Here is a 26,033-nt window from a genome sequence, read left to right as displayed (position 1 = left end):
GCATTCTTCCCTCTGCCCAGTCTTCCCCTGAGGGAGAGACGGCTGCCAGGCCACAACCCTCCAGAGATGGATAGAAAGTGGCCACAGCAGCCCCTCTCTCCTGCCGGCCATTCCCTATTCTGGGAAACACTGTGGGAAACCTTTCAACGTTCCCCCAGCTGGAATCCCTTGCCTCATCTGAGAGTAACTGTTACTTTTCTCCAAGCCCACTGAGGTGCCCCATAGACCGGGGCTGTGTGATCCCAGACCACGGGGGCCAGTTGGGCTGTGGGTGGGGCTGCAGCTGCCAAGCTGCTTGGTTTGACCTGAGCCAAAGGCAGACACCCAACAACTGAGCCACCCAGGCACCCCCGAGCTACTTGGTTTAAAAACGAAGTCCCCGGGGCTGGGCACCGCCTCATCCCAGCAAGCATGAAGCGTTTCCAGTAGGAGCTCTTGGAGTCTCCCTGCAGAGATGCAAGGGTGCAAGTCCCAGCCTGCTCTGGGCCTCGACCTCCAAACTGCCTACCTGGGCAAAGGGAGGGAGCACCTAACATATAGCTAGCCCACCTCTCCTCTTTTCTTAACAGGGTCCCACAGGCTCAGATCCTGGAAGAGTGATAGAGCTTCTCCTAGTCCAAGCGCCGCGGTCAAAGCAGTAGGACTGAAAGACACGAAAGGGAGGCCGCTGCCCCTGCGTTCCCCACAGAGAGGCCCCTGTCCCCACGCTCTAAGGCCAGTGGACACAGTGGGAGGGAGCTGCTCCAGGCCCCACCGCTGCCTTGTCCAGGGCCGAGCACGTAGTGATGGGACCTCCCAAGGCCACAGCTGGGTTCCTGCCCAGGCCAGCAAGGGCTGTGGCAACCCAAGGCAATGCCTTCAGTTTTAACCAAGAGCTCTGGGGTTTCCTTTACACAGGCTGCAGCAACCAGGAGGAGCCCCATTTGGGGGCATTAGTTCTTCCAGGGGTCTCGCCCCCTTGTCCAGCATTTCAAAGGTGTTCACAGAACAGCGATAGATGTGCCACATAAAAATGTACTGTAGTCAAAAAAACACAAAAAAACTGTACTGTAGTCAAATACAATTGGAAAATTTGAGCTTAAATAAAGCCAAATGGGTTTCTTCTGAGCAGAACATCTCAGAGCTTTTATTTAACATGCGAATATGCATCTCAAAAATCTAAGGACGGAGTAAGCTGTTTCCGTGGACTGCTTCTGACCTTTTTCTCATGGACTTTATCACAGGACTGGGGTTTATTGAAATCATCGGGGGACGTGCTTCTATACCCGATGTTGCCATCCCCTCCCCGCTCTCCCAGGGCCCACTTACCACACGCAGCTGTTCACACTGAAATTGATTAAAATTAAACGTAATTGAAAATGCACCTCCTCAGTCACGCCAGCCCCATTTTAAGTGCTCAGAAGGCACACGTGGCTGGTAAGAGAACACCAGAGAACATTTCCATCACTGCAGAAAGTTCTGACAGTGCCAATGAGAGTCACAGAGAACCCAAGAGACAAGCCCAGAGTTACACGGGAATTCTAAGAAAGACTCAGAGTAACTCCGGCCTTCTGCCCCGGCCAGGGAGTCTGACCACCAGCCTTCCTTGAGCCATACACAGCCACGGGGCACCAGCTACGGAGTCAGACTCTCCGCAGGTGGAACAGAGGCTTTTCCCCGGGACTTCAGCGAGGAGCATGCTTCCTGTCTCCAGGGCCTGACTCCCACACTCTGGTTCCTTCCCAGGCCCTCCCAGGCCTCACTGGCTGACTGGGGAAGGAGCCACTGCACTCCCTGTCCCCCTCCATGCCCGTGCTCCCCAGAAGAGTACCAGTCCCAAGCTGCCCTCACTCTCCAGCCAGGTGACAAGGCGCCTAAAATGTTGCCTCTGCCTGGAGCCCTGAGCCCAGGCCTCAGGTCTATGGCTCAACTGAGCAGCCCTAGCTTCAGGATTTGAGGCAGGTTCTGGAAGCTGCTTCTGCCAGGGTTCTCAGCATTATGAAATCCCTAGTCTGGGGGCTGAGCAAGAAGGCAGGGAGGTAGTGGGGGGGTGGTTGTGGGCCGTTTGTCTCTCCTTCATCCCCGCAACCAAGGATCCTCTGTTTCCATGCCCCTGCCTTCCTCCAAGCAGATGCCACAGGCCTCCCTCCATGCTGGCTATTTGGGAAACACAGAAAAGGGGTCTGGCTTCCCTGTGGAATCCCAGACTCCTTGCTGCCCAGGCCAGTCCTGCTCTGAGACTGGCAGGCCAGGTGGCTGGTGAGCTGGTTTGGGGCTTGGCCTCTAGCAAGGCTGTGCCAAAGACCCCTGTCCGCTGCTTCCTCCGCACAGCTGGGAATGGGCCCAGGCACCACTGGGCTTCTGCTGAGGAATACTCTGGACCCAAAGATTGGACAAGCTGCGCCCCCCCCCACTCGTCAGCTCTCTGCAGACTTGGGCCACACACAATGCCCAGAGCAGCGGTCAGATCTACTCAGTCTACCCAGGCCCCTTCTGCCTGTCCTCAGATCTCAAGGCTCCCCTAAAGCTTCTGCCCTGCCCCAGGAAAAGCGATCCCAGGCACTCCCCTCCAGGTGAACCCGGCTCAGGGCCTCACCCAGTTCCTCAGTGAGCCCATAGCAGAGGATCAGGGGCGGGGCACAGGCCTGGAAACTCAGCGCTCTGTGGCCCTTTCTCTAAAAATCCATTCCAATCATCGGCATATTCCTGTAGTTCAATAAGCACTCTTATAGACTCGTGAGAAGTCTACCGACCCCCGGCAAAATGGGCAGAGGACACAGAGGCGGCACAGATAAAGAATTGAAAAATCAGCTCTTGGGGCGCCCGGGTGGCTCAGCTCGTTAAGCGTCTGCCTTCGGCTCGGGTCATGGTCCCAGGGTCCTGGGATCGAGCCCCGCGTCGGGCTCCCTGCTCGGCGGGAGGCCTGCTTCTCCCTCTCCCACTCCCCCTGCTTGTGTTCCCTCTCACTGTGTCTCTCTCTGTCAAATAAATAGATAAAATCTTTAAAAAAAAAAAAAAAGAAAAATCAGCTCTTAAACACACGAGAAGATTCTTACCTTCAGTACAATGAGAGAAATGTAAAAACAACACAATGCCATCTGTCTCCTATCGGAACCGAAAAGACTAAGACATGTTATAAAACTAAGTGTTGAGGGGCACTTGGGTGGCTCAGTCGGCTAAGCGTCTGCCTTCAGCTCAGGTCATGACTCCGGGGTCCTGGGATAGAGTCCTGCATCAGGGTCCCTGCTCAGCAGGGGAGCCTGCTTCTCCCTCTCCCTCTGCCCCTCGCCCTGCTCGAGTTCTCTCTCCCTCTCTCTTTCTTTCTCTCAAATAAATAAATAGAATCTTTAAAAACAACAACAATAACAACTAAGTGTGGATGAGGCAGCGATGAACCAGGAATCGTCCCGAGTGGGAACCGCCCCTGTGGAGGATAACCTGACCATTGCCATCACAGCTAGAAGCACACGACTTCTGTGACCCGGCATTTCCACAGTGGGGAATTAGCCTACAGATGTACTTGAACGTGCGTGAAATGGTGAATGGACGAGATGATCCTCAACAGCATTATCACCACACCTATCAGAAACAACCTATGTGATCACCCAGAGAGGCCAGATTCATCAATGGAAGGTTCCCGGACACAATGGATGCTCTCGCACTTCTAAAGCAGATGGACAGGCATCTCTATATACTGATAGGACATGATCTCCGAGATGTGTTGTTAAGCGAAAAAACCAAAGTACAGGACAGTATGCTTAATATGCTATTCGTGGCAGAAAAAAGAAGATTGCACACAATGCAAATGTATATGCTTGCAGATGCATGAACTGTCTCTGAAAAGATACACAGGAAAGTAGTAAGAGCAGAGCGGCTGCCCCAGGGAAGGGGTGGGGCGGAGAGAGGGGTAGAAAGGAAACAATTTTCACTGCATAATTTTTTGTACCTTTTTTCCTGTACCCTTTGAAGTTTGTCCTACTACCTATGTAGTCTTTTCAAAAAAGAAATTAAATAAAACATAAGAAAACCTCCCTGAGGCACACATTTCCCATTTTCCTGCCCCCAGGCTGGTCCGAGCTCCCCCAGATTGCCTGTTTCTCTCTGGCTCCAGAAGACCCTTGCCAGTGACTTGGAGACAGCCCCGGGAGCTCAGCGCCTTCCCGCAGTGCCTAGACACGCCGCAGGGCGCTGGCTGGGGGGGTCAGGTGGAGGAGCATGCAGGCCGTTGCCCAACTTCAGGGAGAAGAGGCCAGGTCAGAAGCCAGAAGCATTCAGAGTTCCACAAGTAACCTTTTTTTCCACACTTGTTTTTTATTGTGGTACAAAAAACACATAACATAAAATTGAGCCTATTAAGCATTTTAAGTGTGCAGGTCAGTAGTGTTCGTATATGCACATTATTTTATTGCGCAACAGATCTCTAGGACTTTTTCATCTTGCAACATTGAAACTCAGTGCCCACAAAACACTGACCCTCCTCCGCATCCCTCCAGCCCTAGGCAACCAGCTTCCTCCATTCTCCTTCTATGCCAGAAGCATTCTTGGTCCTGGCTGGGAAGATAGGCCCGGGGCCAGAGGTCCCAGTAGGTCCTGGCAGAGTGTGCACCTGTCCTTCTCAGCCCAGGCAACTCCCTCCCGCCCTCCTTAGAGTCAGCATAGCTTCGGGGTTGGGAGCGTGGACATTCCGGCTTTCCATTCACAAAGCTGTATGTTCTTGGGCAAGTCTCAGCCTGTTTCCAGTTCAGTCAAGTGGCAACTCACTCAGATAATGATACCTTTTCTCTCCGTCAGATCGAGTGATGCAGAGAGCACATTAGGTGAGTCGCCCTGCCCATAATACAGGCTCAGCCAATGCTGGCTTTGGTCACCGTGCTCCTGGGAGAAGCTCAGCTCTTGGTCCCGGTTCTCAAGGCCCAGGCATCCGTGCACCCATCCTCTACCCATCCATCCGTCCACTGCCTGTGACTGATGCTGCCTGTTCTGGGAGGGAGGCCCTGCCCTGTGCGAGGTCAGAGCCTTCCCAGGGCCTTGACAAATATTCCTGGAAGAGAGAGATTAAGATTCTAGGTCGCCACAAGTCCCCAGGAAAATCCCTGCCCTCAGAAGTTCCTAACTTGGGGTCTACGGAATTGCATGCAGAACTTGGCAGATGTGGGTATTTCCCCTGAGAAAGTGTCTTGCTTCTGTCAAACCCTCAGAGGGGCCACAATCCGTCACCTGGGCAGAACCCTCCTCCCGCTGCTGCCTGGCACTTGAGAGCTCCCGATTGCCTTGGCCCACCCTGCATCTCCCTCCTTGCGAGGTGGGCTCTCTGCCAGGCCTGACCACTAAAACACAAGGCCCCGTGGGGCAGAGCCCGGGCTCTGGGCCAGGCGGAAACGGGGCTGGGGTGACTTGATTGCAAGCGGTGCGCTAGCGTGAGCATGTGTCAGTCCCCGCAGATCAGCCCTGGGCGAATGATCACATTGGTCCCTGGACCCCTAAAGCTGACCATGAGAATCTGCTGAGCGTCACACCACACTTCCAGGCCCTCCAGCCCGCCGTGACTGAAGAGGGGAGCTTCCGACAGAGCTTGAGAAGAAGGCACGGCACGGTAGATGAAGCAACGAGGGCGACGATCCCTGGCAGCCCGTGCCCTGGCAAGTTCCACAGCTGCACGCTCTGTGGCCTGGGTTTCATGAAAAAGCAAAAACGCATACACGCATGCGTGAGAAGGTCTGCAAAGAAGTACACCAAAAGCTTAACAGGGGTTCACGCTGGATCCTGGAATTCCAGATTATTTCTATCTTATTTTCTACAATAAATATGTATTACTTTTTAACTCGGTGGTTCGCAACTGGGGCTAAATGTGTCCAGAAAGGGACCTCTGATAACATGCGGAGGTAATTTTGGTGTCACAACAGTGAGGGAGGGGTGCGCATGTTACCGGAATCTAGTGAGGCCGCCATCAGGAATGTTGCTAACCATCTTACAACGCACAGGACAGTCCCCACAACAAAGAGTTGTCTGGCCAAAAAATGTCAGTAGTAGCAAGACTGAGGAACCCTGAGAAAAACAGTGGCACTTACTCTGACAGGGAAACAGGGCTGGAGAGGCATGAGGCCCTCAAGCTGCTGGAGCCTGTCCCACCGCCTCCCTGAGGCAAGCCCTTCTCATCCACCTACCACGTTCGGTTAGACCTTTGTGGGCTCCCCAACCTGCGGCCTGGCCAAGGCGCTGGCAGGCCCCTCTCTGGAAGCTGTGACTCTCCCGGGGCCCAGGCCGTCGCTGGAGGATCACAGGACCCCCAGGACCCCATCCCAAAAGCATCTCCAGTTTCACCTCCTCCCAGAACACATTCCTGTCTAATAAAAAGACATCAGCGCAGATAAGTACTGACTGCCAGGAGCCTTAACATCACTGCCATAAATGAAACCCCCAAATTCTCAAACATCCTGTTCCCAACATTTTGACAATGGCATCCTGTTTTCTTTGGGAAGGAAATCCAGGTTGGATTGATTAACAAATACAATCATTATTTAACCTCAGAACTTGGTTTTGAAATTAATTTACAATAAAAGAAAACGTCCATGCTAAATAATCTCTCTAATTATATGTTAAGGGCTCAGAAATGGAAAACATTCAGGAACACAAAAGGCCCAACCGAGCTCATTAAGTCTGCTCTGCCTCTAAAGTATCTCTATGGTAACTCACAGAGTGTGCAGCAGGGGAAAGGCTTTTAAAATCAGATCGTCAAGACTTCACCCAGAACAGCCACAACACAAAACTCTTTTTTAAAAAAATCTTTGGATGATGAAATGGTGAGGGCGTGTTTGCAGTCGTGGCCAGGCACCGCATAGGGAAGCCACCTATTCCTAGAGTCCGCAGCCCCCTGGGTTCACCCTGGAGAGGTCAGTCTAGTGGCTGCGGGGGGCTTGGTCCCATAGGAGGCAACTGTCTCATTTTTCCTGCAACCGTGGCCCAGGTTGCTGGGGGCTTTCCCATGGGGACCCAAACAGGACAGGTCTGGCCAACACCAGGGATTCCTTTCTCATGCACCAACCCCCTCTCACCCTGCAGCCCTCTGTGTCCAGACAGATGGTGATACCCTGCATGGCCCTGACCACCAGCCCCATCTTCGTCACGGGAGGATCCTTGGCTCCAGGCTCCTGAAGCTTTTTTGCATGAGCTTGGCCTGATAGGGTCATGGGCGCTGTCTGCAGCCTGCACAAGGAGCGGGTTAAGGTCGTGGTAACCAGGGCCAGCCCAGGGCCTACCCTCACCCCTGAAGGCTCAGATAGAGGCACTGGGGAGGGGGCCAAGTCCAAAGGTGCCAAATTTTAATCTATAACAGACAGGAAAATAACCCAGCCAGCCTGCTCTGGATTTAAAGTTGTGTTTTAAGGCGTATGATGGTGGTGCCTAAGCCTATTCAGGGGCAGTGAGCAAGCACGCTGTGCTCTAGGCTCAGATCCTGCAGTGTGATGAACAAGGAGGTCAGGCGCTGCTGGGGCTGCCCGAGGTTGGGGGCCGGGGAGGGAAGGGGGAGACCCGAAGACAGAGGAGAAACAGAGCCTCATGAAGAGAAGATGGTGGGAGGGAAGGGAGAGGGGGAAGGGACATAGAAAGACAGGCAGGAAAGACAGAATTCATTGAAATTTACCAGTCAGAGCCTGGTGTGCTTCAGGCTGAGCCCAGACTCTGAGAAGGAGGGCTTTTGGGAGGACTGTAATTTGGGCCACTAGAAAAAGGCATCTGGCTGGACCTGGCTTGGGGGACGGACTCTCCTGGCCTGCCCTCTGGTTGCCACAGAATTAACCTTCGAGGGGACCTGCCTTTTGACTTCCCAGAAGTTAAAACTTTCCTGATTCTCAGGGCCCTGGAGTCTCCCTTCCGATATACGGTGAAGAGGCTGGGGCCCTTGGGGTCCCTCTCACCACCTGCTTCTCCACTTCCCCCATTGGCTTACTTTCCCATCTGATCAGCCCGGCACAGCCTTGATGGAGGAGGACATTGTATCCGGGGAGTCTGCTGGGTCTCTGCCAACTGCTAAGCAGCCCCCACACCCCCGCCCTGGAGTCAGCCTTTCCAGCCAGCTTCCTTGTCTCACCAGAAGCTGTGGGCCAGACCCAGGGGTTGAGGCTGAGTGGGAAGAGGGCCATCCCTCCTCTCCCAGGCCTTGCTGGTACAGCCTGGCCTCTTGGCTGGCCCTGGGTCAATCCAGTAGGCCCTGTGTGCCCAGCCCCGTGCATGGGCCACAGGCAGAGAAAACAGAAGCAGCAGGACCCTTTTTATTTGTTGAGACTTGACGTGCCACCGGCTTCTTCTAAGGATTTGAGGCCCCTGGGGAGTACTACGTGCCCAGGGGTACAGACCCTGGCGATAGCTAGGCAGGTTTCCTGCAGGAGGAGGAGGCAGCGGTGGATCTGCCCGAGGCTGTGGCTCTCCCTGGGGGCGAGAGGATCGAGCATTTTCTGGAAGGCACAGACCAGCCCGAGCCCCAGCCCCTTCACATCTTCACCCAGCGGAAGGGCTTCTAGGGCACTGGCTCATTTACGTATCATTTGCATTCTATTTTCACGTAATGCATAGGATGGAAAATCCCCCTGGGCACTGGGCCCAAAAGTTAGAGTCCCTAATGCCTTGCTCCCATAGCTGCAGCAGCCGGTGGCAGACGGGGAGTCCTGCCCATACCTGGGCCTCCTGCCTTGAGGTGGCAGCTAACTGAGGGTGGTGGCCGCGCAGACACAGGCCTCGCCAAACAAGAGACTTTCACATGTGACTCACACTCCCAGGATCAGAAGCAAAATTACGTGTGAAAACCAGAGCCGGCTGTCTTCTCTGGGGAATCCCCTCGAACTCCCTCCCCATTTCACCCCTTTAAAAAACGCTGGCATGGCCCAGCATTCACACCTTCCAGAAAAATGCCACACTCTCCCAGCCATGGTGGGCAGGGGCCATGCCACCCATGCTGGGTGCCTTGGAGTCTGCCCCAGGGTTCTGGGTCTTGGAAAGCACGTCAAAGCAGAGAAGTAGTCAGAAGTGGATTCATCCCAATGGGGAGCCCAGATGGACCCTCTGAGCAGCTGTGGCTTCCAAGTCCCAGGGCTGCTGCAGGCTCATCTTTTTCCCAGCCTGCCTTCCTCCTTACAATCCATTCTGTGAGCCGTCCCATATCGTTACAGTAAAATGCTATCCTGCCTAAGACCACCAAAGGGGATTTCTGTTGCTTGTGAGAAGTAATCTCAACTGGCACATTCCCCATGGAGACGGGATGCTCCAAAGCCTTTAGCAAAGGCCACCTTCAGCTTCTGACATACCTCAGGCTTTTCTGCCACCCCCAGTAGACCAGCCTGGCCACTGCCAGTGGCCTGACCTTGGGGTGGCACTTACCCCCTCTGAGTCCCTGGGTCCCTCACCTGTAAAATGAAGCTGGTAATTAAAAAACAGGATTGGAAAAAAAAAGAAACAGGATTGGGGTAAAGATTCAATGAGATGAGGGAGAGCTGACAGAGGAGTGGGGACTCAGCAAACCTTAATTTCCTTTAATTGTCATATTCCCTTACAATTAGGCCAACATTCTAATGATTCTTCTGATTGCTTTCTTTCATTATTATTTTCATTGTTATTGTTAGAAGCAAGAACGACATGGTCCACTCACCCATTATCCCGTGAAGTAACAAAGAAGTCCTCGTTATCCCTCACTTTACAGAGAGGGAAACTAAGATTTAGTGGTGGGCTCCCAAGTCAGACTCCCTGGGCTCAAATCCCATCCCCGTCACTATGAAGCTGTGTGACCTGGGACCAAGTTACTTGTCCCCCCAGAGTCTCTGTGTCCTCCTCTGTCAAATGGGGGCAATAAGAGCATCCATGTCATGGGCCAAGTTTTAGATAGCACCAAGGAATTATCATTCACTTTTTTTGGATGTGGTAATGGCTTTGCGGTTATGTAAGAAAGTATCTCTATTTTTCAAACATACATGCTAAAGCACACGAGGGTGAAATGACATGATGTCTGGGATTTGCTTTAATATATTTAATTTAAAAGAAACAGAAAGAAAGAAAGATGAAATGAGCGAAAACAAGTGTGACAACGTCTTGATAATGGTGCAGTTGGAATGAGGGCATATATGTGGGTCTATTCTCTCTACCTGGAGATTTTTTGTTAACAACACCAGAAAAGGACCACCGGCCTCACAGAGCCCTTGTGAGGCCTCCCTGGTGCTGGTCCCATGGAGCACTTAGCAAACGTGAGCTAAAGCTGTCACTGCCATTATCCTTGTCACGGTCCTGCCAGCCTGAGCAGGTGAGCCAGGGAAGAGCCAGCCCTCCTGACCACCCCTCCCCCCACACCCCGTCACTCCCAGTAGGGACACCTCAATCTGCCCCTCACTGTGGGGCCTCACCAGCTGTGTGTAACGGCTCTGTCACCAACACTGAAGGCAGGGCACAGTCATGAAGTGTCTCCCCCCTCCTTATGCCCCGTGTGAGCGACTCTGTTCTAAAAGACCCCCTTCGGGGGCTCGGTTGAATCAGAACATCAGGCCACCAGGCCTACTCCAGAGTCCAGGTGAGAACCTGTCACAGCTCCTTCAGGAGGGAGATGAATTCTGCTAGTGACTCCAGTCCATCCTCTGGTATGCAGTGGTGGCCGCTGTGGGGCAGGCAGGGTCTCCGTGTCCAAGGGTCACCCTCCTTACTTCCCATCCCTGCAGTTCACAGACTCTTCCAGAGCCAGCCACCAGGGGGTGCTCTCCAGCGGAATCAGGAGCCTCCCCAGGACCCAGGGCACAAGAGGCTGTGGAAGGAGCCACCTGGTCACCCTGAGCTAGTGAACTGCTTGCCATGAGCAAGTCCCAAGCCCCCATCCGACCCTGACGTTTGTATTTCCACCAGCACTTTTTTTTTTAAGATTTTATTTATTTATTTGAGAGAGAGAATGAGAGAGAGAGAGCACATGAGAGGGGGGAGGGTCAGAGGGAGAAGCAGACTCCCCGCCGAGCAGGGAGCCCGATGCGGGACTCGATCCCGGGACTCCAGGATCATGACCTGAGCCGAAGGCAGTCGCTTAACCAACTGAGCCCCCCACCCGCATTTTTAAATAACATTAAATGGTTTGTTTTTTATTACAAAAGCAACTCATGCTCAACACATGAACTGTCTTCTTCGGATTTTTGTTTTGTTTTGCTGCATGTTTCAAGATTCCCTGTGCTTAGGGCAAATGGCTCCTAAATTTTTGAGCTATGAAGTAGAGGAAGGGGGAGTCCCAGGGACCTGTGAGACCCAGGCAGGTCCCTGCCCCTCTGGGCCTCGGTTTCCCCTGTGTGCATGTTTGGGGGTACTGGCCATCTCCCACATCTCTCTGAGCTCTAGCAGGCTGGCTTTCCTCAGTGCTCAGGGCTGGCCTAGGGAAGGTAGGACAGAGGAGGTTCACCCGCCACCTTTCTCCACAAGGCCCCCACCTCCCTGTCTCCCATTTCACAGGCTCTTCACCTTGCAGCTCTGGCCCCTCCTCGGGGGACCCTCCTGACCCCTGTGGTCTGCGCTGCTCTCCTGTCCCCTGGGGGCCTGCATAGCCTCAACTCTGCCGTCCGGGGTGCTTCATTACACCAGGCCCTTCTGCATACAGGGCGATCTCTAACTGCCCCCGGACACTTGCCCGTTCTCTAGGAGCTCTGGCACCAGCAGTGAACCAGACGCCTAGCCTGCCTGTGCCGGCATCCGAGCGCAGCTCCCTGACTAGCACCGAGACCTGGTGCCCAGGGGACCTTGGGGACTTCCTGTGGGTGCAAAGGAAAGGCCAAGACAGCATTTTCCATGCTGGGGTGCAGGGGCACTGCGGGTTGGTCTCGTGTACAAGTCCCAGCAACCAAAGGGGTTGTAAGTGCTTTCCCCCTGTGGACCTGAATCTCATCTTTGAACGCAAATGTTCAGGTTCAGCCACACAAGCTGGAGAAGTTCAGGGACCAGCCGGGTCCACCCTGAGTACTATGTAGGAGCTGGGACAAAAAAGCTTTGAGACTTCTGTTCCTCCTCAGTTTGGGATCCTGGGGACAGGGCTTAGCAGAAAACGGGGAACATTTCTCTGGCTCCAAGGCAGACATAGACTGGTGGTTCTCAGGTCTGCAGTCCTGGGCTCCCAGAAACCAACTGTCAAGCTCTGGCCCCCCCAGTCAGGATGGAAAGTCTGTCCCAGCCCCTGGACTATAGCTGGAATTCTACTGCATCAGGCCAGCTGCTGTGGCCCGACCTGCTGCTACTGAAGAAACCCCCACCCAAACCAGAGGAACCGTGAATTCCAGAAAGGGAGTTTTTGACCACGGGCCTAGTCCCACTCTGAATCAGGATGAGAAGGGCCTCACGAAAGTCTTTTCCTATCCCCCAGTTTGTCAGGCTCTGCCATGTGCCCACTTTCTCAGGGCACTATAGACTCTAAGAAGCAAGGTGACTTGCTTATGGCCAAGGGGCTCAGCTGTGCCAGAAACTTCCCCAAGCAGGGAGGGCAGCCCTGAGAGGGGAGAATATTGGAGAGAAAGAGAATGGATGGGTCAGGGCACAAAGGGGGCTAGCAGCACCAAGGCCCCCAATCAGAAAAGGAAAAAGAATTCCCAGCTCAAAGAGCAGGGTCTACCCGAGTGTGTGTGGGGGGTGCCCTTAGGCCTGCTGGTTTCAGGGCAGGGAGATGCGGGATGGAGGGAGAGGTTGCTTTTAAACCAGCCCCCCACCTACCTCCTGCTTCAGCATCTTCCAAAACCATGGGCTGAGAAGAGAAAGAAAAGAAAAGAGGGAGAAGAGAGAAGTTCTCAAATTATAAACACGAAGACCAAGCTTGACCAGAGGGGAAACCCTTTAAGATGTCAGTAATAATAGAGTGTTGAGCAAAAAGTAAAACTAGCAAAGCTGACAAGGAAAACCACAGCAGTCAGCAGAGGCCCACCAGTGACCCAAAGCTGAAGAGACACACTTTCACCTCGGCAAAAGGGAGGCTGGTTCCGCAGAGCTGGCTCTGCACCCCCAAGAGGGATCCCAAAAGTTTTCCTGGGGGCTCTGTCTCCAAGAAACAGAGCGCTGTTCCCCCTTAATGAGGCAAACTCTGAGGCCACACCTTTGGACAGTGACTTGGACCCACCTCCCTGACAGAAAGCCTGAGGCCATGGACCCACTTGTCCTGGCACCCGGAGAGGCGGGGGAAGGACTTGGTACATGAATCAATGATCCTTAGCTTCCTGAGCACCCCTTCCCCCCATCAGAAGCCCTGGAGGCTGTCCCCTGGGAGCCAATAACCCCATCTCCCATTTCTGAGGAGCCTTCGAAGAAGCCAAGACCAACTAGAGGTCCCTTCTGTTCCTCACAGTCCCCACACAAGGAAGGGCTAGACTGAATTTAGAGCCCTGAGACTGAGACCGGGGTTTGAGTTCTGTGACCTTGGGCGAGTCATTTCCTCTCGGAGCCACAGTTTCCTCCTCTGTAAAATAGGGTTAAAAGACCTACCTCTCAGGGCTGTTGTGAGGAGCAGATGAGATAATAGATAGGATTGGGGTTTTGTAAACAGTAAAGTGCAGTGCAGGTGTCCGGAGATATTCTTGGGTCTAACACATATTTATTAGACATTTACTCTCAGCCAGGCCCTGGCTCAGCCCAGGGGACATGGTCTTGAGTAAGACAGAGGGGTCCTGCTGAGACAGCAGAGAGAATGGAAGTGAGCAGCACACCCCAGACCCACAGCCTCACCCACACCCAGAGAGACTGTATAGGGAATCCAGGTCTCCCAGCTCCTGTCCCTGTTCCTAGAGGCTGCGTGAGGTGGCCCATCTCCCTCAGCAGTGTCACCGCCAAAGCCAACACCAGTAGCCCGGAGTTCTAGGTGTTTCCAGGACCCCACGATGGAGATTACTCAGCTGGAGGAAGCAAGGCTGCAATTTGTAATCGGAGTCACCCAGCAATGTTGCCACAAATTAGTCCAAAAAAATCTCCCCCCGGGGCAGCAGCCACTAAGAGGGAACTTCCGGCCTGCGAAGGGACAGGGAGGGCGCTTCTCTGACCCCTTCCTGCCTGCTGATCTGCTGCCCTGCTCCTGTGGGCACTTTACCTCCCTTAGAGTGGCTGCAAACTCCTGGTGTGACGGAGCTGAGTGGTTGAGAGCCCAGGTCCAGGAGGCAGAACATCCTGACTTTAAATCTTAGCTCTGCCTCTCACCAGCTGTGTGACCTTGGGCAAGGAACTTGACCTTCTCGGGTTTAGTTTCCCTAATAATAGGATTTGCAACTTCATTAGGGTTTTGTAAAGACTAAACAAGATGATTATTGTAAAACCCCTTGTATGTTTACTAGGCTAGGCTTATAGGAGTTGCTCAATTAACTTTTATCTATTTAACAAATATTTTTATGGTACTTAATAGGGACCACAAACTATTTCAAGGACTCTGCCAATAATAACCCACTTAATTCTTCCAAGAACTAGCGAGATAGGTATGATTATCATTCCGTCTCACAGATTAGAAGACTGAAGCACAGAGAGGTTAAGTGGCTTGCCCAAAGTCACAGAGCTAGCTAGGGGCAGAGCCAAAATTGAAACCCAGGTTCTCTCCTCTCCTGCTCCTTCCCATCTTTCTCCTTCCAGCCTGTGGTTTTAGAAGTTGAAGCAAGGGAGGGGAAGCTGATTTAAAAACAAGCCCCCTCCCATCGCCTATCTCTGTTGTCCCCAGCCCCAGCAGACCTGGGGTAGGGGTGCCTGGGCACAGACTGGGCTCAGGCTCCATGCTACCAGCCACCACATTAAGCTGCTTCTCCAAAAAGGTAATGCGGTCATTCATCTCCCTTGAAATCAGCTTCTTACAGCAGCACTCCCCTCCAGCTTCCAGCCCCAATTTGGAGCCGGAGATGTCCAAGCTTTGCTCTCATGCTCACCTCAGAGGCTGCCAGAGCTCAGATGCCTGCAGTGGACTCCACCAAGCCAAGTGAGGAGCAGAGCTGCATGGAAGTATAAGGGACTGCCCGCAGCCTCGGAGGGGCCTCAAGGGTGGAAACCCTCCTCAGCAGCTTCCCTCCCTTGGGAACTCCTCTGCTCGCACACCTCCGGTGACGGGGAGCTCACTGCCTCTGTTGGCAGCCTGGGCAGGCCATGGTTGGCCAGCTCTGACTGGTAGATGTGTTTCCTCAAGCTGAGATGAAATCTCTCCATGTAATTTCCTCCCATTAGTCCTGTCTCTGCCCTCAGGCCGCACAGGCCAGCCGGCTCCCTCCAGCCTGTAGACATCTGGAGATGGCCATCTTTTGGCAGGAGGAGCCTTCACTCAGGCTGAATGCTTGGCAGCCTCAGGCCAGCCTCAGAAGGCAGGACTCCTAGTGCCTTCCCTACCCTGGTCCCCGCGTTCCACCCATGATTAGCAGGACTGTAGGGTTGCAGGGACGGGCTCTTCTAAGGGCCCGGTCCTGAGCACAGTGCTGCTGGCTGGGACCAATAATAGTAAGTGACACTGGACACCACTCAGCCAGTACCTACTCTTCACCAGACTATGCTGTGCTAAGTACTTTACAAGCAAGAGCACATCCCCTCTTCCCGGCTCTTTGAGACAAGTGCCATGATTGTCCCCCACCGAAGAGGCGAGCAAATGAGGCTCCAAGAGAGCGGTGACCGGCTCACGTTCCCACCCACAATGAGGAGCTGGAGGAGCCCCGGTTTCCACACAGGCTATGAGCTTCAAGCCCAGCTCCTGACTGCCAGATGACAAAGCAGATAGCAGTGGAGACACAAGAGACTCGCTCACAGGAAACACACCGAACAGCCCAGGAGAAGCTGAATGGCTTCAATTCTACAGGCCATGGGGATCTGGAAGGGAGAGAGATCCCTGTGGACAGGAGCAGGTGGGAAAGCGTCCCATATGAGGGAGAGACCAGAAATAAGTCCAGGCCCCATAAGAATATAAGAATTCCCAACTAACAAACCAATGGGAATACCGTGACCGCCCCTCCCCTGCTGGGAGCTTGAAGAACCAAGTTGGGTTGGACCCATACACAAGAGCTTCACCTCATGGGCAGCAGGTATTTATTAAGCACCACTGTATGCTTGGTCCATGTTAGCATTCAGCAAGGGCACAGATGAAGGGTCCATGATCCCAAGAAGGTGACAACCCAGTAGGGTAGGAGTGAAGCCTGGTTAGAGCTGTGATGACCAGTTTGGGGTTCAGCCACTGCTAATTTCCTCTCTATCAGGGACACAGACTGGAGTATGAATTGGATAAGAAGTGCCCCTCTCTGCCTTCTGAAAGCAGGGATACCAGCATTCCCCAAAAGACTTCCAGAGGAATTCTGTTCTTTGGAAAATTACACATGGAAAAATAGTTTTATGGTCAAATAAGTTTGGGAGACACTTGACTGAAGAAGGCTAGACAGGATATCTCTGGTGCAGGCCTTTTCAGAGCCTTTATTGGCTGTGCACATTGGGACCAGGACTACAGGGTCTGGTGCAGGCTCTTCTCAAGGCCTCCGTGCCTACCATGTCCCGTTGGTCCTTCTTGCAACATGCCAGGTGCTCAGAATAAAAGGGGGCACTCTCCAAGTGGAAGATGGTGGCTTATGCACCCAGGAGTCTGTTCTGGAGAGGGAATAATCAGGGGGAGCCAGTGTCTGGGGAGGAGAGGAATTGTCCCCGGTGATGGGGGTAGGGAGACTGTAGGACCTGGGACATGAAGATATGCCATTCTGGGCAATGCCCAATAGATGGCCAAACTTTCCCCCAGGATCCTGGCTCACCTAAGCCCCAGAGATCCTATGGGGTCCAAGCCCACCATAAGCCAGATGTGTCTACTGCTCCACCTGATCAAAGCTCTGTCCTCTTTTTTTTTTTTTTTTTAAGTAGGCTCTACACTCATCGTGGGGCCTGAACTCACAATCCCCAGATCAAGAGTCACATGCTCCACCGACTGAGCCAGGTAGGCATCCCAGCCCTGTTCTCTTTAATCCTACTTGCCTCCTAGGCTGACATTCTTCCTCCAGGAAGCCCTCCTTGACTGCCGGTTATGTGCTAGGACATATATACAACAGCCATGTTCCTGAACCCTTGGCACCTGGAAACTCTATCTATCCTGATGTGTCCCACAAGAGTTCCTTGAAAGCAGGTACTAGGCAGAGTACTTCCTCCCCAGATTTTAAGTGATCACGGCTGTGAATGATCCATCCATCCATCCATTTAGTCTAAACATTTCTGAGCATTGGGGCGCCCGGGTGGCTCAGTTGGTTAAGCGGCTGCCTTCGGCTCAGGTCATGATCCCAGGGTCCTGGGATCAAGTCCTCCATCGGGCTCCCTGCTCCGCGGGGAGCCTGCTTCTCCCCCTCTGCCTGCCGCTGTCCCTGCTCATGCCCTCTCTTTCTCTCTCTGACAAATAAATAAATAATCTTTAAAAATTTCTGATCCCTGCACGTTGCCAGCTCTATAACAGGCAGTGGGAATAAGCAGCAAAGCCGTTACAACCCTGTGTCAACTAGATATCTAGCGGTACTTTCCTGGTAAGACGTTCCTCTATCAACGTGTCCAGGGCTGTTCTCACAATCCAAACATGAGTTAATATGGGCACATTCCTCTGTGAAACGGCAGGCAACTCCCACAGGGACCCTGGCTCTGTGTCCCTCGCTTCCTGTCACGTTTGTGATGCTTCTTGTCTCCCCTCTGGTCTCATTGTTGCGGGCTCCTCACTGCCTCCCTGGAACTAGGTAAGGGGCCCTGAGCCCAGAGAAGGCAGACGACTCACCTGAGTTCACGCAGCGGGTCAGGGGGTAATGCAGGGACCGGGGCACAGGCCCCCCACTCCCAAGCTCTTCGGAGACCCATGCACTCTGACACACAGTGCGTGCCATACAAGGGCCACTCGCAGGCTACCTTCGCTGCCGACACATTGGTGCCTCTGAGTCCGGACCCCTTCCTGTGGAAACCCCGGGGTGATTTTCTCTTCCTGGTGAGCGACTCCCAGCCCCATTCACTGGGAACCGCGGCTGGCATGATGTGGGAACTCAGCCTGTGGGAAACTGTCCTAATAAGATCTCTGAAGCTGAGGGGCAGCTCTTTGTAGTCTCCCCACTACCACCCCGCAAGCCAATTTGGCCAGACTTCCTTGGGGTTTCACCAGGAAGAGCTAACATCTAGCTTTATCATTGCATTTTTTTCATTAAATTATTTATTTTTTAAAAAGATTTTATTTATTTATTCATGAGAAACAGAGGGAGAGAGAGGCAGAGGCAGAGGGAGAAGCAAGCTCCCCTCAGAGCAGGGAGCCCGATGTGGGACAAAATCCCAGGACCCAGGGATCACCACCTGAGCAGAAGGCAGATGCTTAACCGACTGAGCCACCCAGGTGCCCTCATTAAATTTTTATTTTAAGAGCAATTCTTGGTTATTGCATGAAGTCTGGGGAATGGGGTGGGAAGAGAACCCATGGAAGATTATAAAGAAGGAAAAAATGACACCAAACCTTTCTTGCTTCATTTTATTTTATTTTTTAAAATACCTATTTATCTAAGTAATCTCTACACCCAATATGGGACTTGAACTCAAGACCCCAAGATCAAAAGTTGCACGCTCTACCGACTGAGCCAGCAAGGTCCACCCTATCCCTTGCTTCATTCTGAAGGCAGTTGACTGGTACCTGACCCAGAGTAGTCACATCACAACAATTGTGTGTCTGCCATTCTGCAGGCCACAGCCACCTACATGCAAACACACACACACACACACACACACGCACACACACGAACATACAGTGAAACTACACAGTTTCCAGAGAGCACACTGTGTTTCTAGTAACAAACCACAGTCTGCCTCTAGGATGTGTGGCCAGGCTCTGCCCTGAGCGAGAAGGCTCACACGGGAAGTGTTCCTGCCCAGAGCCAGCAGCCAGGCCTCCAGGCTGTGCTCGGCATGTCCCGACAGGATGCCAGGCGGGCTGAAGGGCAGGAAGAGATGCCGCTCCCAACCTCTCCCCGTTGTAATTTACCAAACCCCTCTGGGGGTCCTTTGAGTTGTTTTCTGGAAATGCCACATTTCAAGGGTCTCCCCATTAGAAAAGGTCAGAGAGTTCACACGGGCCTTTCATGTGAAGGAACTTGAAAGAAAAGGAAAGGAAAAGTACATTTTCAGCCTTAGCTGTGATGAGGTGGGCCCAGGCCATGAGAACACTTAGATGACTTACATGACCTTACATGAAGAGCCAATTAGCCTAACAACTTCCCAAAACTATCTAGCTCAAGAGCACCCATTTATTAGAACTCTTGGAATGTGCCAGGCCTTGAGCTAAGCTCTTTCCTAGGATATGGAAATCATCTCAAGATCACTCCCGCAGGGGCGCCTGGGTGGCTCAGTCGTTAAGTGTCTGCCTTCGGCTCAGGTCATGATCTCAGGGTCCTGGGATCGAGCCCCGCATCGGGCTCCCTGCTCGGCAAGAGGCCTGCTTCTCCCTCTCCACTCCCCCTTGCTTGTGTTCCCTCTCTCGCTGTATCTCTCTCTGTCAAATAAATAAAAATCTTTAAAAAAAAAAAAAAAAGATCACTCCCGCAGTGCTAGGCAGCCTTGGGGGGTGATACCCATTTTACCGAGGAGGAAGCTGAGGCTCGGAGAGGATCAGTGATTTGTCTGGAATCCCCCAGCTAGTAAATGGTAGGGCAGGGATGCAAACTCAGATAGATCTGCCTAAATCTAAAGCTGGAGCTCTCTTGGTCAGACCCTCAACCCTTGTGAGCTCTGAATTCATCCTGTGTCCAGCCTCCGAGGACACCACATGTCCACCTGTGGCTTACGTGCATGAAGATGAAGCCTCATTAACTCTTCAGCTCTAGGGGCACCTGGGTGACTCAGTCGGTTAAGGGTCCAGGTCTTGGTTTTAGCTCAGGTCGTGATCTCGTGGGTCGTGAGGTCGAGCCCCAGGTGGAGCTCCCAATGGGCTCCACACTAGGCTGGGAGTCTGCTTGAAGATTCTCTCCCTCTGCCCCTGCCCCCCCCACTTGCATGTGCGTGTGCCCACATGCACGTGCACACACACACACACTCTCTCTCTCAAATAAATAAATCTTTAAAAAAAAAAAAATAAATCTTCAGCTCTGACCTGGACTTCATGGGTCCAGAAAACTCTGGGGCCTTCCTGCAGAAGACTCTGGCCTTCATCCTGAAACTGCCTGGTCACCTCCAGAGGGGCAGCCGCAGCAGATCCCACTCAGATTCCACTCACCACCGTGAGGAAGAACCCCAGAGCCATCGTGACTGTATGGGATCTGAGTTGGTGCCCAGAGCGGGCAGTCCAGGGTGGGCCCAGAGGTGGTACAGACTGAGGTCTGACTCAAGGGAGATGCTCTGGGCCCTCCTATCTAGCAAAGAGCTTGAACCACCCTACACAGGCCAACAAGAGAGATTCCCCAATCCTCCTGGTGGTCCCTCCAAGCAACATGAGCCCCTTGGAAAGTAAGGACTCTATTAGTCACAGTTCACTCATCAGCATTTTTCTGCAGAGACCACAAAGCAGGTAAGGACCCCCTTCTGGAATTTTAGAGGTCATGATGGAACACTAGAGTGTGTGGTGGTGGTTAGGGTGCAAGTCCAGGAGTCAGACTGTCAAGTTTTTGGAATTCTGATACTCTCACGTCTAAGCTGTGAGATCCTGTGACTTATTCAACCTCTCTGAGCTTTGTTTCCTCATTCATGAATGGGGATAATAGTCCCAATGTCACAGAATTGGTTTGATGATTAAATGAGATAATGTGTGTGGAGCTCTTGACATGACGCCTGGCACATAGCAATCACTCAGGAATATGAAGTCATGTGGCAGGTGATAATGAGGATGATGATGATGGAATCAGTGCTGACCGGACCACAGGCTGCTGCAGGGCCACACCTGCCTTTGATGGACAAGCCTGAGCTCTTTTTCTTCTCTATCTCTCCAAACCTTACAGAGCCTCCCAGGTCCAGATGAAGTCTGCCTCCTCCAGGAAGCCCACATGATCACTTCAGCCACATTGATTTCACCATATCTGAGCTCCTTCTGCCGATGGTCTGCATAGACTAATAACCAACAAACTTGGCTCTAATAACTTCTCAGCTTCTCAAGCAGACAATGCCTTCTGGAGAACAGGAACCCCACCACTGCCTCTCCCCTCTCCACAGCCTGAGTCCAGGGTTAGGTAATAGGAGATTCTCCCTAGCAGGCATTCAAGCTGATTTCAGTATGGCTGTAGCTGTCTGGTACTCAGCTTGTTTCTCCCTCCCTTACCTCTCTTCCTCACACCCATGTTCTCCCTGCTCACCTGCCTCCTCCCCTGGTTCCACCCAGCAGGGCATGATCCTGTAGGGTAGTGGTTCCCAGACTTTGGGATTTCACAGCCCTAGAAAATGTCCAAAGAGTTTTGGGGGTGGGAGAGTGAATAGAATGGCCAAGTTTTTCTCTTGCCAAATAAGGATGTTTTAAAAAAATCAATTTCCACTATTATTTTAGTAAAGAAAGGCTGTTTTTACACCAATAAAGCAGAAAATCCATAATCTCTGATTAAAAGCTAATACTTTAAGCTGAAAAAATTCAGCCTTATTGAGAAAAACAAACCACCTCACTGTTGCCCTGACTTCTCTCCTTTCTCCATGGACTAGAGAAAACAACCCCCCACTGTCCTGTGTCCACTCATGGGTCTGGGGACCTTTATCCTGGAGGAGGTGCCTGCTAAGCTGGGGTCACCCTGAAAGGCAAGAGGACCCCCAAAACCTTTGAGTTAGGCAGATCCATCTTCCCATTCAGCTTTCCCAGAGGAGGTTCGTCCCAAGTCAGATCTTATAACCTCAGGGGCTGAGGTGGGGGAGGGCATGAGCCCCTCCTCCTGTACCCTTTCCCCTCTCTACTGGGCTAAGATTTGCTGGATTTCCCCCCCACCACCACCACCACTGTCCAGGGGGGATAAAGTGAGACTCAGCAGCAAGCTCACACTCAGAAAAGGAGACTGGGGGAACCTAATGGGCAGGATCTTCTCCACATCTCCATCGCCAAACTGAGCGCTAGTAACCCCCACCCCCCAGCCCCCGGAAGGGAGGAAAAGTGGGCACTGCAGCGGTGCGGTAGGAGGCCGAGCCGCCCCGCTGAGCCGGCGCAGATAGGATCTGAACGCAGAGAAGGACGGCCCTGGCTCTTTGATCCGCAGCCAACCAGGCTGGGCCTGGACCGGGAGCGCGGCGCGGCCCTCTTCCGGCCCGGCTTTGCGCCGCTGCCAGGGGTCCCGTGGGGCTCCGAGCGAGAGAGGCGTCCAAGACACCCTCCTTCCCAAATACCCTCTTTCCCTGTGCTCTCCGGAGAGATGGGAAAGTCTACACTGAATCCAACTCAGAAAACTGCTGGGGGGCTGCGGTTCACTGCACCGCGATCCTAAAGGACCTGTGTCTTTCCCAGATACAGTGGTGGAGCCGAGGCCAAGCGTGCTGTGGAGGCCCGCGTGGACACGACCCCGGGTGCCCTGTAGACGTGATGGAAGCTGGCGCACGTTCCCGCGCTCCTCTGGCTCTAATAGAGAGAGCCTGCAGCTTGGATCTTGCGCGAGTCCGCGGTCGTCAGGCTCCGAGTCAATTGGCTCCATGGGAATGCGACTTCCTGTGCTGAGTTGCTTCTGACGACGCACCCCTCGTCGGAATCCCGCGGCCCACGTGGCTGCCCAAAGGCTCGCATCCCTGGGCCGCAGGTTCTAGGCGTAGAACCGAGTTGGGAGGGAGGGAGGGGGTGGGTGGCTGAAGGATCCTCAAGGGGTTTGGGGGATCCTTCCTCCTTGTCCTCTTGGAGCCTCAGAGATGCCACATGGCAGATGTGTGATGCATGAGCCCCGCATGCAACAGGCGCTCAATAAATGTGTGAGGGGAATATGCTTGTGTTCGCGTTGTATCTGGGCAGCCTGGAAGGAGGTCCCAGGTCGGCTTAAGGTTGGAGAACAGGGCAGAGACCAGGAATTTGAGGAATCCTAACCCTGCCAGGCGGGGTTCGCGCGCAGCCTCGAACAGCCTCCAACCTCTAGGAAGCCCCCAGTTTCAAGCCCTGGACGTACTGGTCCGGCGCGCCAAAGCGATTACACCTTGGCTTGCGTTCCAGTTCCCGCCCCAAGGCCTAGGAGACCCGCTCCCTCGGCACTTGGGGGAGAAACCCGGGCGCAGAGCGGGAATCCCTTATTGTAGGTGAGGAAGCGGGGTCAGGAGTCTCCTTTAGAGTCCCCATATTTCGGAAGAAGGGTGATGCTTTTCGAACTTGCCGGACGCCTCCCAGACTGACGCCGGGAAGAGCGAGCCCTTTAAGATTGTGCGCGCTGCTCGCGTCGCAGCCTCTCGGGGAGTGGAGGCGCGGGGCGGGGCGGCTTGGCCCCGCCCACCAACAGGGCCCGCCCCCGGCGTCCCCGCCCCGCCCCCCGCACTCGGCCGGCGGCGCCTTTGATGTTCGGACCCGCCAGCTCCCGGAGCCGCTCAGCCTGGCGCCCGCGCCCCGCGCCCGCAGCCCGCCCAGGCGGAGTCAGCCCGCGCTCCGCCCGCCGCGCTTCGGGCTCGGAGGTCCGGACTCCGGGCTCGCCGCCTGCTGGGCCGGTTCCGCGCCCCGCACTCTCGCGCCCCGCGCCCCGGCGGGCGGAGCGCACCATGCCGCAGCTGGACTCCGGCGGGGGCGGCGCGGGCGGGGGCGACGACCTCGGCGCGCCCGACGAGCTGCTGGCCTTCCAGGACGAGGGCGAGGAGCAGGACGACAAGAGCCGCGACAGCGCCGCGGGCCCCGAGCGCGACCTGGCCGAGCTCAAGTCGTCGTTGGTCAATGAGTCCGAGGGCGCGGCGGGAGGCGCGGAGGTCCCGGGGGCCGGCGGCGGGGCCCGCGGCGAGGCGGAGGTCGGGGCTGAGGTGAGCGCCGGCCCGCGCCCCGCGCCTCTCCCGCGCCCGCCGCCCCCCGCGCCCGGCCGGCCCCGCCCCGCCCTCGCGGGCCCCTGGGGTACCCATCCCTCAGACCCCTCCTGCCCCGGGCCGCGGGCCCGGCGCCCCTCACGGCCCCTCTGGATCTCCCCGCAGGCGCTCGGACGGGAGCACACTTCGCAGAGACTTTTCCCCGACAAACTTCCAGAGTCTCTGGAGGACGGTGAGTTTCGGCCCGCCTCCCCTCCACCCGCTAAGGGCCCGGGTGGGACAGGGGGGCCACCGAGGACGGGGTTGGGGGGGCCTCCCCCCACGGCAGCTAAAGGAGGCGGCAAAGCCGGGGCGGGGGGAGTGGGGGGCGGGTTTCCAGGGCGCCGCCGGGCTCGAGTCACTTCCGGTGCCCTGACCTTTATAGGAGTAAACAGACCCCCGCCATCTCCGCCTCCCCTCCTGCCCAGGTGACTGCCTAATCCCCAGTCTTGAGGAGAAAGCGTTGGCCCAGGTTCCTTGGCCCGGAGGGCGGGCTGGGGGTCGAGTAGGGGCCGCCGAGGGGAGGCCTGGACTCGGGGTCCTTCATCCGAACTGAGGCACCCCCAGCCCGTGCCTTCTCCGGTCACACACGTGAGCCGGACCCCTCGGCAGTTCTTTCTCTGGAGAGCAGACAGCCTCCAGCCCGAGCCACCCGGTCGGGCGCATCTGACCCAGCTGTGGTTTTTCCAGGCCTGAAGGCCCCGGAGTGCGCCAGCGGCATGTACAAAGACACGGTCTACTCCGCCTTCAATCTGCTCATGCACTACCCGCCCCCCGCGGGAGCCGGGCAGCACCCCCAGCCGCAGCCCCCGCTGGTAAGTGGCCCCGGCAGGCCTTGTGCCTGCTACCTCCTTGACCAGGTATGTGAGGCATGGGCAACAAGTGACTTTTGCCTAGAACAAGATAGATAGGTGAGAACTCGGTGTTCTGGTGCCTTTTCCCTCACACACCCAGTGTGATCTGAACCGGGAGAACTTTGCCGAAGGAAGGAGAGAGACTGCCCTAGGCACCCCCCTTCCCTCCAGCTGTTGGCTTCTGTCTTCCTAGCTTGCTCACAAGCAGGTGCAGGCCCTGTCCTGGTGCTAGGTAATGCCAGGGTAGAGTCTTTTCCCAGAATTTTTGAGCTGACACCATCCCCTCCCCTCCTGAGGGTGGTGTTGGTAGTGTGGTCTTAGCTGTGAGTGTTGCAGTTAGCCTTCTCCCCAAGCCTAAGACCCCAAGCCTGGGTGTTGGAAGAATGGGCGGAAAGGGTAGTGTGTTTCAGAGCTCCTGGTTGTGCAGGAGAAACGTGCTCTACTCACTCTATCCTTATTGGCATGAATGCCCCCCTGCCAGAGAACGACCCTGAACGCTATGTGTAGAAAGTAGGTTTTTATGAGACTGGTTTGTTCTCATAAGCTCTGGGAGGTGGTTTCAAATCAGTGGTGTGGGTAAGGGGCCCCTTTAACGATTTTGCTAATTAAATACGTTTAGGTGCTTCGAAAAGATTCCATGATCATTACAAACCATGCTTTTCTGCCTCATTGGTACGGATGATCTAAAGGGTGAAGAGCCTGTTCTGAGTGAATTGGAGCAGTACAGCTGCCCTTAAAAAAAAATTGAGATTGGTGTTTCAGACTGTCCTCAGCTGGCCTAAATCAAGGGTGAGATGAGAGCTCCTAGAGTACACGAAGTGTTTGGGGAACTCTGGTGGCTGCAAATGGAGGTCCAGTGCAGGAGGGGCCAGCAGGTAGGCGGGTCACATGGCTAGTTGGAGGGTCACTCCGAGGGAGGAGGGTGACCGCCAGGATGTTTCAGATCAGGAGGGAGGAGGGTTGGTTCTGAAAGCTGTTTTCATGCCGAAGCTGGTGGGAGGTGAGAAGACAGATTGAGGCTTCTCTCTAGAAACCCCAGAATGGAAAACTTGGTAAACTGTTGACTGTAGAAATGAGCTCCTTGCCGCTTGGACTCCCCATTTCCTCATAGGCAGAAGGAGCATGTTGGCTGAGTGGTCTTTCTGCTCTAGGGTGGCTCCGTCTATGAGGTGCTTGCTTCTTTCAAGTCTATGGGGCAGGGGGCTTGCCCTCTGACCTTGCCACCTGATGCAGCAGCTCTCCCCAGAGACCTCCGCCCTGCACAAGCAGATGCTTAACGTAGATGCTTTTGGGTCCCTTACAACG

General features: G+C 54.4%; 1 protein-coding gene and 1 long non-coding RNA gene across 2 annotated transcripts in view; one reads left to right on the top strand and one right to left on the bottom strand.

The window, feature by feature from the left end:
- Positions 1 to 4,396: 4,396 nt before the first annotated feature.
- On the bottom strand, positions 4,397 to 17,856 carry LOC145722493 (uncharacterized). The gene is made up of 3 exons (XR_014146799.1): positions 17,705 to 17,856; positions 5,471 to 5,647; positions 4,397 to 5,020 (listed from the first exon to the last, which is right to left on the bottom strand). It is a non-coding gene; the product is annotated as an uncharacterized LOC145722493 (long non-coding RNA).
- A 5,712-nt stretch (positions 17,857 to 23,568) lies between these two features.
- TCF7 (transcription factor 7) overlaps positions 23,569 to 26,033 on the top strand; it is a 32,422-nt gene continuing 29,957 nt past the window's right edge. Inside the window, 3 exon segments of the mRNA XM_081827058.1 lie at positions 23,569 to 23,835; positions 24,001 to 24,067; positions 24,565 to 24,689. Of these exon segments, the coding sequence (XP_081683184.1) occupies positions 23,584 to 23,835; positions 24,001 to 24,067; positions 24,565 to 24,689 (444 nt within the window). The 5' untranslated portion in view covers positions 23,569 to 23,583.

The sequence above is a fragment of the Leptonychotes weddellii genome, chromosome 7 (assembly GCF_054177405.1).
Source record: "Leptonychotes weddellii isolate Sample4059 chromosome 7, ASM5417740v2, whole genome shotgun sequence".
In the NCBI taxonomy this organism is placed as follows: Eukaryota; Metazoa; Chordata; class Mammalia; order Carnivora; family Phocidae; genus Leptonychotes; species Leptonychotes weddellii.
Note: the sequence above shows the minus strand (reverse complement) of the source record. Positions and strands in the feature narration are given on the sequence as shown.